General features: G+C 34.7%; 1 protein-coding gene across 5 annotated transcripts in view; it reads right to left on the bottom strand.

Annotated features, from left to right (window-relative positions):
* LOC131164732 (DExH-box ATP-dependent RNA helicase DExH7, chloroplastic) overlaps positions 1-12,338 on the bottom strand; it is a 162,191-nt gene that overhangs the window by 79,836 nt on the left and 70,017 nt on the right. For all 5 annotated transcript variants that reach the window (XM_058122161.1, XM_058122163.1, XM_058122162.1 and 2 more), the window contains 4 exons: positions 7,404-7,508; positions 4,779-4,919; positions 4,579-4,668; positions 4,440-4,496 (listed from right to left, as the gene is read on the bottom strand). In XM_058122161.1, the coding sequence (XP_057978144.1) occupies positions 4,440-4,496; positions 4,579-4,668; positions 4,779-4,919; positions 7,404-7,508 (393 nt within the window). The remainder of the gene's footprint in view (positions 1-4,439; positions 4,497-4,578; positions 4,669-4,778; positions 4,920-7,403; positions 7,509-12,338) is intronic.

The raw sequence follows: 12,338 nt of genomic DNA, 5'->3' as shown, positions 1-12,338 counted from the left end.
CTTGCTTTTCAAAAGTGGGTACAACAAAAGCCAAATAGATTTCTTTTTAACTAAGAATGGGGACCTTCTATCTTGTAAGGATTGTAAAGTTATTCAAAGTGAAAGTATGGCTACACAACGTTGAGTCTTAGTATTAGATATGCATATTAAAATATGGAAGGGGAGTAGCATAAATGAACATAGGAGGACTAGATGGTGGAACTTGAAGGAACATAATACAGTAAAATTTAAAGATAAAAATTGAACAAAGAGTGTGATTTTCAGTAGGGGATAAGGTTGATGCAAATACTATTTGGAATAAAATGGCAAATTCTATCGTAAGGATAGCAAAAGAGGTTTTAGGTGAGTCCAAAGGAAGATACTTGGGTAGTAGAGAAAGCTGGTGGAGGAATGAAGAAATCCAAAACATTGTTAAGACAAAAAAAAAATTGGTATAAAATATGGCAAAATTGTAGAAATATAGAAAATCTTGAGAAATATAAAGAAGAAAGAAAAAATGCAAAAACAACTATAAATGAAGCTAAACATAGAGCTTGAGACACTTTATATACTACACTAGATACAAAAGAAGGAAAAAATACACATATAACATTGCTAGAGCTAGAGAAAGAATATGCAAAAATTTAGATGATGTAAAATGCATAAAGCCCAGAATGATAATGTCTAAATTAGAGATGAAGACATAAAAGAGAGGTGGTAGAGATATTATGGTAAGTTGTTTAATGAAAACATTAATGAAAGATTGAACTTGGAAGTGATAAACGAAGACAAGATTAAAAATAGGAGATTTATTCACAAAATTCGAGTCCTTGAAATTAAGATGGCATTAAAAAAAAATGAAAAGTGGAAAATCTATAGGACCAAATAAAATACCAATTGAAGTTTGGAAATGTTTAGGGGATAAATTAACTAATCTACTCAATAAAATATTTAAAACCAAGAAAATGCCAGAAGAATGGAGGTAAAGTACGTTAATACCTTTCTATCAAAACAAAGGTGATATTCAAAACTATAATAAATATCATGGAATTAAGACTAAGCATACAATGAAATTATGAGAAAGAGTAATTGAAGATAAAATAAGATTAGAAACGAAGATTTCAAAAAATCAATTTGATTTTATGCCTGGGAGATTGACAATAGAAGCTATTTATCTTTTAAGAAGTTTAATGGAAAGTTTAAGGAAAAGAAGGACTTGCATATGGTTTTTATTGACCTAGAGAAAGCTTATGATAGAGTACCTACGGAAGTGCTTTGTTGAGTATTAGAAAAGAAGGGAGTTTGCAGTAGATATATGGAGGTCATTAAGGATATGTATGATAGAGTTGTGACTAGCGTTAGGTTTGTAGGAGGATATTCTAGAGAGTTTTCCATTACAATAGGTGTACATCAAGGTTCTACTTTAAGTCCTTATTTTTTACTTTAGTAATTGATGAAATTACTAGGAATATCCAGAATGAGATCCCTTGGTGTATGTTGCTTGCAAATGATATTGTGTTAATTGATGATAGTAGGGGCAGAGTGGAGTCTAAACTAGAACTTTGGAGAACCACATTACAGTAAAAAAAGGTTTAGGATAAGTAGGAATAAGACAGAATATATGAAATGTAATTTCAATAAGGTAAAAAGTAGCAACAGAGAGAAGATTAAATTGGGTAATCAAGAGATTAATAGCACTGATAAATTTAGATAACTTGGATCTATATGCAAGGTGAAGGGAAATTGAAAATGTAGTACATAGAATTAAGACAAGTTGGGTAAAATGGAGGAGTACATCAGGTGTGTTGTGCGATCGTAGAATACCCTTAAAATTGAAAAGAAATTTTTATAAGACAACTATAAGGTCAGCTATGCTTTATGGTTCAGAATGTTGGGCAACTAAGAAACAACATGTACAAAAAATGAAAGTTGCTGAGATGCATATGTTAAGATGGATGAGCAGTTTAACATTAAAAGATAAAGTAATGAAGACATAGCACTGATTGAAAATAAGATAAGGGAGGGTCGACTTAGATGGTTTGGGCATTTAAAATAGAGGGCTAATAGAGCACCTGTGAGGAGTGAGTTATGATTTATGGCATGAAAAGGGTGGGGTCGGGCATAAAATAACTTGAAATGAAGTAGTGAGGAAGGATTTAATAGCCCTTGTAGCGGACCCCACCTAGTGGGACTTCAAGCTCGTTATTTTTGTTGTTGTTGTTGTTGTTGTTGTTGTAGATAGCAAGTAGTAAGTACAACATCACTCCAAAACGCTTTAGGTACATGCATTTGATAAAGTCAGGTGCGAGAGACTTCAAGGATATGTATATTTTCCTCTCTACAACCCCATTTTGTTGAGAAATGTAAGCATAAGATGACTAATGAACAATACCAAGCTAACTCATAAAAGCAGTGAATTGAGTACTAAAATGCTCCTTTGCATTATCACTCTGAAATATCCAAACTAGCAAACCAAATTGAGTTTTTATTTCAAAAAGAAAGGCACAAAATATATCAAATAACTCAGAACGATCTTTTATTAAATGTAGTCAAGTCATCCTTCGATAATTATCCACAAAGGTTATAAAGTATTGAAAACACAATTTGGACACAACTCAACAAGGACCCTAAATATTATAATGGACTAACATAAAAGGGCTTGTTGCTTATTTATTGACTTAGGAAGCAAAAGGGATATGATGATGCTTTCTTAAGGGTGACGACTAACAAACAAGACTAGACACAGGACTCAAATCAAGGACTAATAGTTGCAACATTTGCAACAAAGGATGACCAAGCGACAATGGATTTAGAGAGTTGTGGCAGCGACAATGCAGGGGGTAGAAGGCGATCAAATCTTGAATAACCACAGAATTAGGAAGATTTTTACTAAGCAATTCTTAGATTTAGTAATCTTGCTAACTAATATAAGATTGAAAGAAAACTTGAGAATGTACAAAACCAAAGTAATAGAAATAAAGAAAGTGAGATTTACAATCCCAATCCCCTTAACGGCAATGGTGGATCCATAAGCAAGAATAACACGATGTAAGTTTTCAAAATACTAGAGAGTAGAGAAGAAAATTGGTATACTTGGGCTATGATCAGTGATAGCATAATCTATAAGCCAAGGACTAGGACCAGAAGTGCTAGATGACAGGCAAATTGTAGGATACCAACCTCGGCAAGGGATGCAATGGGAAGAGAAGCTTGCTAAGATACTTAAGATAGCTGGAATTTGGAACACTTCCTCTCACTGTCTTAATTGAAAGTACTTCAGGGATAAATTGTGCAAATGTGTAATGCCACTAGATCACATAAGCGCGACATAATCAAAAATCTCCTTGCTTGCGTCTAGACGCATGCATATCTGTGCAATCTAGAGTTTAATCAAGTTCCACAAAAGGGAAACAATCAATGCATCTTCCTAAGTCCAAACTTCCTCTCTTCCTATCAGAGAGTCTAGATTGGAACAAGTTGTTAGATGTTCCTAACCCTGTTAGATACATTCTAACAGCCTTAGACCACTGAACATAATTCTTTCATCCAACCTTTTCGTTGTTGCGGCAGTGATGAAGAAACATATTTTTGGAATTCATACTCCATCCCAACACTCACAAACTAAACCAATGTCAAACGAGGAACAATCAGACTAACTGGAACAACCACAAACAAGGTGGACCACCGAAACAACATGGCCGAGTCACCAACATACAAATATAACACTGCCACAGCCCCACAAACTCAACATATGAAGGCTGCCACTGCTCCCAGACACACCAATGGACTTTACCAATATCAAACAACAACAATTGGAATATAAAGGGTTTCGAAGGTTCTGAGAAGGGCAGAGACAGCCAGGGTATTTTCCAGCAATGGTTGAGTTTTATAGCAATCCCTGGACTGCTTTCTAGGCTGTAGGAGTGTGGTTGATCCTCCTATACGAGCGGATTTGCATAGGATGGCTAGGTTTAGGGTTTGGTTTGGTGGTAGGATTTAGGGTTTGGTTTGTTGTTGGTGATAATGGTTATTTTAGTCATTTAGCATTATTAGTGTGTCAGTGTTATGTTAATAAGAGAGAATTAGTAAGGGTTTTATGTTCATTAGAATGTACTTGATATATACTATAAATAGAGGAAGAGACCTCTGCATTAGGTCTTCTGTTTTACCCGAAATATCGTCATGGAGAGCTGGTTACCAAGAGGTCCTAGGTTCTAGTCTTGTTGCCCGCATTTGTTATGTGGTGTTTAAAAATTATTATGCTCCCTGTAATTCTCTCTCCACGTGCTGTTGGGGTAAATGTGAAGGGAAGTGTTCAAGCTTGATATACATTGTTGGCCCAAACCTAATAGCTTAAGCTTTTGGGTAAATGGTTATCTAACAAGTACTTGATGACAGCTGGGAGGATATGCGAATACAAATGTGCATTTAGGGCTAGAATATCCGTATTACAGCACTACCTCATATAACAATGAAATTGCTGACGTCATAGCATCTTCCCTTGGAGGTTCTAATGCCTGCAAACAGCAAGTTAACAACAAAACCAGTCAAAAAACAGCAATACCGGGAAAAAAATTTCAGTTGTCATTGTATCTCTACCTTTGACAAAAATTGCTTTATTTTGCCAAGGGAAAGCAATTTAATCTGTAAACATAATTCTGTTAGAGGCATTCGCAACATCTCCGGCACCTTCACATTGAGAAAAAGACACATTAAGATGGGGGTAACAAGATCAAAGTAAAACCATAACTTTAGAAACAGATGTAACACTGGACATGGCTGTCACTGTAGCATAATACCTGAAATGGACGCATGAGTTTTTCAAATCTATGACGTGTGTACAAGCAAAAGCAGATTCCAGGTTTTACACGTCCAGCTCTTCCTCGCCGCTGCTTGGCATTTGCTTGAGATATCCAATCTTCAACCATACTTGACAATTTCTGATGCCAATCAACTAACAGACTCAGATGCCGACACCATTAACAAAGATATAGAACTAAGAACATACTACAGGTTACTAATATCCGTCGATTGAAATCAAAGAGTTTCAAATCTCGAAGGTTAAGTAGCCAATGTGGGCCAAGGCTGTGCAAAGTCCAAAAAGGTCAAACAACAGTTTTCCCTTTAAATAATTTTTCTTGTTTTCATTAATTTGACGCCTTTGTTGATCCACCTTTTCTAACTTCAGCTAGTAACACTAGAACATCAAGACAACCCCGCGGGCCAGGGGGGAGGAGGAAGTAAAAAACGATTATGAGATCTGTGGCACAAGAAGTGGTATAGACCATAGAGATTATAAATTATAATAATTTCGAAATCTTAGTTGGTTTAGAAACATTTGATGTCACTTCAGAAATTTTCTGATAATTTCCATAAAAAATATTTTGATATATATGTCACCATGTTCGTTGACACTTTTTACCTTGTGAGGCCTGCGTGGCATTAGGAAAAATAAATATTGACCAACTGATAAAAAGCTCATCCCCTCCCTAGTTGCTTTTTGAATCTAGGCCCACCTGGTAATAGCTGAGCCCCAACAAATGTTGTAAAAGTTTACTTATATTTTGATATTTTTTCGTGCTTTTAAAGTACTCAAGGTTTTATCACAGCCATTGAGCTCCATTCAATATTAGAGAGGGTTGAAAAAAAGATAAAAATTCTGATTTCGACAGAAATCTTGAGGGTCTCAAACTCAATTCACAAAAAACTTGGTTATTGATTGATATTTTGATATTGTTTAAAGAAATATGAGAAAATTATTATAAATTAGGGAAATTACGAATGAAAGTTTGGAAAATATAAAAATGGATGATCGTGAATAATCTAGAAAACAAAATAACAAAAATTTCAAATTTTGCTCCATTTTTTTTTCCAATTTTAATTCAGTTATCAAAAATTTCTGCCAGTAGTCTCATATGTTGAGCAAAAAATTTTTTGATAGGCAAAAAAAGAATTGAAACCCGATCTCATTTTTTAATCCTTTTTAAGTCTAAACTTTGATCAAAAGTGAAAAAATTATCCAAATTTAAGATTATGGGCTGAAACTTGATGGGCAAGTTAAATATAAGATGAGCTTTCAATCTGACAGTTGATCATCTTTTATGACCTCAGGTCAGTTCTACAGAAGTTCTCAACCAACTTTATCACACATGGTCATAGATTTCCACAAAATTGTCCAAATTTCTATCAAAACTTCTGATTTCCACCCTTGATATCAAAATTACAATTAATTTCCATTTATAAAATTTCCACTCGAATTTCCACAAATCATCTTAAATTCATCAATAAGTCCAAATTGCAATGAGATTTGTCAAAATTTTAACTAAAGGAGCTTCTGTTGAAATTCAAATTTGAGATGCCGAACCTAAAATGAAATTTCTATGTTTGAAACTAAATATTATTAAGACTATTAACTATGCCTTTAGAATTTTTAAATTATATGAAAAGCAGAACTTAGATATTAGCTACGACATTTCAGCTGGCCATTTATGCTTAAATTATCTGTATTTGGATAATTAATAATATTCAATTGGTTTATGAATTTCATTTATATTAATTGAATATTTTCATATGATTATTATATTACAGTTATTGCACTATATAGCATACACTTGCCCATGATATCTCATGTTTATAATGCTTTAGTTCTAAATCTTACATTATTATATATATTAAAGATTTCTAAATTTTCATAAAAGAATTTAATATTTTACTTCAGATGTAGGACATATGGCTTCAACAAAAGGACAATATAGATGATACCTTGTGAAGTGGACTGATCACCTACTTCCAACTCTGCATGGCTTACCATGGATGAGTTTTTTGTGTCGCCTAGATCCTGATCTATTGGGGCAGTACCTCTGTTTTTTCCTTGTCAGCAAGTTTTTCTCTTCATGGGGTAATTTGTGGGCATAACACAGAGCAATAACTTTGTGTCGACCATAGGCATGGACATTAATATATGGTCTTTATGAGTATCTAGATTCTAGGGTTCTATGGTTCAAAAATTTGACAACTAAGCGTTGGTTTAATTTTTAGGGATTAGATATTATATTTCATTAATTAGTGCATCAACTACTAATTTCTATTATTTTTTAAAAAATTGAAATTGATCAATATTGAAATTTCCACCCAAATTCCTGCATTTTTTAAGTCATGAAATTTTGATCGAAATTGAAATTCAAGAACTTGCATATGAGTGGATCTATATATATGCGTGTGCATGTGTGTGGATTTAAAATAAGAAGAAGACCGTCATGGAGGAGATATTTAATGTTTAGTCATGAAGAGAATCAAGCAGAATGCCAACACACATCATTTTTGTTGATAATGATAAGAAATAACAAGAGCTGAAATTAAATTAAAAAGGATTTTTTTACATACAGCATTCCGGGTCTAATTATTCAAAAAGATAAAACACATACCTTCTGTGGATTATAACGATTTTCCTTATGCTTTCCACAATCAATTACATATACCACATCATCAATTGTTATGCTAGTCTCTGCAATATTAGTTGCAATTATAACCTGAGACACAGAAAGACTCAAAAGAAAAATTAGTTACTGATAGAAATAGAAGCTCCATACAAGGATGTAAGATATCCATTGTTATATAATATATCTATAAAGTACTCCATAAATAAATATCTTTGCCTTAAGCAAATAGTAAGAAAGACTGTCCGCGAAGAAGTAATTTTCATTTGCATCAATGATTGCACTATTTCACTCCATATCCATTTTATTATTCCAAATTCACTCAACTAGTTAATTGTCCTTCTGCAGTTGAAAGGCGTCATCAAAGAAATATCATACACAGAGTCATGGTATTAAATTTCCCCGAAATTGTTGAAATTTCCATTGAAATTTAATTTCAGTTGATCATCCAAAATTTTTTGATATCCCAAAATTTTACCGAAACTATGAAAAATTTAACTACAGAATGAAATTTCCTTGGAATTCAAAAGTGATATTTAGACACAAAGTGAAATTTCTCTTTAATTTATCTTATTTTTTTATTGAAACAAAATATTATTACAAGGGGTTTTGAGATTATATAAAAATTAAACATACAGCAGCATTTTATTTAACCATTCATGTCTAAATTATCTTTATTAGTATAATAAATAATATATAATTAAACTATGAATTTCATTTATATTGAAACTTTTGATTTTAGAGAAGAAAATAATTCTCTTATTCCTTAATGATAAATGTACAACCTTTATATAATGGAAGGAAGAAAAAGTCTTTTCACTACATTCGATAACAAGATACTAATTACCAAAAAATCAGGAAACTAGCCAAATATAGAAAATTACAAAATAGGAAACAAACTAATAGAGATATCAAGAATTTTCCAGAATCTGGTTATTCCTAAATTAACGTAGTCACTAATAATAAAATCACAATTGCGGCTGCAGTATCCCTAAAAATCAGGGATCGGATATTTCCACACTCCCCCTCAAGCTAGGTGTAAATGTTAATGAAGCCAAGCTTGGTACTCAAATCTTCAAAATTCTTCCTTGGTAGAGCCTTAGTGATGATATATGTTTGCTGACTTGTCGACGTGTATAGAAGACTAAATGTCCCATTTCTATCTTCTCCTTTATGAAGTGGCAATCTATCTCCACATGTTTTGTCGTGTCGTGATGCACCGGATTCTTTGCAATGTTAATAGCCGACTAATTGTCACAAAATACCTTCACTGGTTCAAAAGTGATGATTCCTAGTTCCCTCATTAGTCTTTCCAGCCATATTCCCCCACAAATTCCGAGTGCCATATGTTAACCTTATAGGTCATATCCCGTTTTGATTATGACAAATCCAACGTATCTCACTTGTGCATCTAAGTGCTTGAACAGATATTTCTCTTAGATGGCATGCAAAGTCAAGGTACTATCAAAGCCATGAGGAGTCAAAGGAATACGTCACCTAGGTTATGACATAGCAACATAAAGAGCAAAGGATGAAGATATTTCGTTTGTATTGTAATTGCATTTACTTTTGGGTCTCTAATAATGCATTCGTGCATGATGAGAATGACAGCTCAATAGTGATCCTAGATTGACCTTAGGGAACACATGTTTTCATCAAAACCCTTTAACCTAAGTTGTTAAACAATTACAAAGAGTTTCAAACTAGTCCCGGCTGGCCGACCCCTCATCTACTAAATGACTCGGTCGACCGACCCTACCATGTGAGGCATGCTCTGTCAAGCCTCTATCAATCGAATCATTTACTACTAAAAATCTCAACCGACCGATAGACCTCGGGTGACTGGTCTTAATGACCTAAAGGTACCCCGGCCGCCCGAACCAATGTGAGTTAGGTTTTCGCCTCTAGCTCAGCCGACTAGCTCTATCCTCAGCCAACCAACACTTGAACTATTTTGAAAATTACAGAGTGGCCAGCCGACCGGCCTTGTGCTCGGTCAACCAACCCTCTCGGGTATGCTTTAAATTTCAACGGTTTAGCCGACCGGCGCCTTCACCAGCCAACCGAACCTCTCGGGTTGCCCAAAATTTTTAGCTCTAAACATGATTATTTTCGTCATTAAACATTTCCAAAATTCCAATTGTATCCCTAACGGTTATATTTTTTGGGAAGTCTATATATACTCCATTCCAAAGATGGATTAACACACTTCATTAGCAAAATATTTCCCTAAAATTTATAGTGCTATTTTTGCTATTTTAGTCACATACAAGCTTATAATTCTTTCTCTCTCTCATATTATGACTTGAATATTCATCTAGAAAGAGAGCTTAATACTCACCTTCTTCATTTGCACATTGATTGCAACTTGAAGCTAGGTTGAGTGTTCTTTATCGTCAGCATTATATATTTTACTTCATAACTTATACTCTCAATCATTTTTGCTTGTTGAATATCGATTTTTAGAGAGTAAGCTTGAGTCCTTCCCATTGTATTTTATTCATAAATATTTCTTGGGAAAAATTCTACATTTTCTTGAGAATCTTTGCATCCCCATTGCAACATTCAAAGGCTTGCATTGTGCTTTGATAAATACTTTTTGCAAGCTCAAACCCTAATATCTGCTTTGCTTCACATTTGAAGAACATCCTTTGAGATATTTGCATAAGGTCTTAAAGATCTTTTGATAATACACTTAGTGAATATATTATATTGAATCAAAGATCTCACTCTCTCACACATACACACACACATATATATATATATATACACATTTTTTTTGAGAGTTGACATATGGTTTAACAAGATCTCTCTTGAGCTTAATATCCCATCATTATTGAGTGTATTTGTGCTTATTGGTGTACATCATTAGCTTGTTATAGAAGCATCTCTACTGTACACATTTGCTATTAACTGTTGTATTCCAGACGTGGCCTAAGGAGGGTATTCTCTGCCCTGTGAAGGAAAGGTTGTATAGGTTGGGCTCAGCCCTATGAATGTGATCTGGGGTATTCCTCGCCCAGTAAGGAGAGGAGGTTGTAACCGGTGACACTCCACCCGTAAGTGAGCATTAGTGGAATCCTCGGGCTGGTTGGCTAGAGGCGGGGACGTAGGCATAGTTGTCAAACCTCGATAACATATCTAGTGTCACACTTATTTTATATTCTTTACATTTTTGAGTTTGCTTGAATATATTTATCTGCAAAACTTACAGCATAAATCTTTAGACACTTACTAGTGATTGTTTGGAAAATACTGGAAGTAAATACCTGTGCAAATTATTTGTGTGTTCATCTATCTACTAATTTAATACTTGTTTTAGACAGACCCTAGGATGTGACATACTGCTATGGACTATTTGACCTAGATTTTTTAAAATATCCAACTCACCCCCCTTGGGATTGCACCAAAAACAACACCATAGCTCCGAGTTCCACTTATGCACTGCTCCAAGAAACTACCGGTTGTTTCTTACTTCGCCATGTTACTAGGTTTCCCCACACATATGAACAATAACCAGATGTTGACCTTTAGTTAGTTATTGATCCCACCCAGTCAGTATTAGCGAACACTTCAATATCTTTCCTTGTGTTTTCCCTAAAGTACAACCCTTTACCTAGTGTCATTTTAAGGTACCTCAGTATCCGATTGAAAACTTTCATATGTCCTTCAATTAATCATTCATGAATTGACTAACTACACAAAACGAGAACCCAATATCAGGTCTGGTGTGCGAGAGATAAATCAGCTTCCCAACAAGTCTTCGATATTTGCCTATGTCCACTAGAACACTGTCCTTATTAGCTCCAAGCTTAGTACTTGAGTCCACGGGTGTTTCATCCGGTTTGCACCCAAGCATTCCTGTCTCTTTAAGAAGATCTAGAACACACTTCCGTTGTGACACTGAAATTCCTTTTCTTGACCAGGCTACGTCCATTCCAAGGAAGTATTTTTGGCTCCCAAGATCCTTGGTTTTGAATTCTTTGGCAAGTAAGGTTTTGAGCTTGATCAGTTCGTCTTCATAATCACTTGTTAAGATGATGTCATCTGCATACACAATGAGAATCGCCAATTTTACTTCGGTTGAGTGTTTGATAAACAAAGTGTGATCTGCTTGACACTAAGAATACCCATACTTCCTCAATGTTTTGTTGAACTTGTCAAACCAAGCTCTCAGGGATTGCTTCAGCCCAAAAAGGGATTTTATGAGCTTATATACCTTATTCATAGTTGCCTGTGTTTCAAAGCCAGAAGGAATGTCCATGTAGACTTCTTCTATAAGGTCTCCATTGAGAAAGGCGTTCTTAAGATTAAGTTGGTGAATAGGCCAGTCAAGATTGGCAGCCAAAGATAGTAGTACACGAATAGCATTTAAATTGGCTACTAGAGCAAACGTATCTTGGTAGTCGATGCCATAGGATTAAGTGAACCCTTTTGCAACCAGTCACGCTTCAAAAATGCCCATGCTTCCATCAGCCTTGTATTTGACGATGAATAACCATTTACATCCTACTGGATATTTCCCACTTGGTAGGTATAAAATCTCCCAAGTTCCATTATTCTTTAATGCCTGCATTTCTTCCCAAACTACAGTTTTCCATATTGGAATTGAAATGGCTTCTTGAGGAACCTACACTTTGTTCAGATTTGCTACAAATGTTTGGAAGCTAGGTCACAACCCTTTATAGAAGACAAAGTTGTAGAATGGATGATTGGTGCATGACCTCCTACCTTTCCTTAAAGCAATGGACTCATTAGTGATGAATTCAGAGCTAGTGTTACCTAGTGAAGTTTCATGTGCTTTTGCATTTGCGTCAAATTTATGACTTTGCTCAGGAGGTGCTTGTTGCTCTAAATCTTCTTGAATCTTCTCCTTCCGAGAATATACAATGAACTCACTATTGGTGAATTGTGGACTTGTGT

Source organism: Malania oleifera, chromosome 9 (assembly GCF_029873635.1).
Source record: "Malania oleifera isolate guangnan ecotype guangnan chromosome 9, ASM2987363v1, whole genome shotgun sequence".
In the NCBI taxonomy this organism is placed as follows: Eukaryota; Viridiplantae; Streptophyta; class Magnoliopsida; order Santalales; family Ximeniaceae; genus Malania; species Malania oleifera.
The sequence above is the reverse complement of the archived record's forward strand: the minus strand, read 5'-3'. Positions and strand labels throughout refer to the sequence as shown.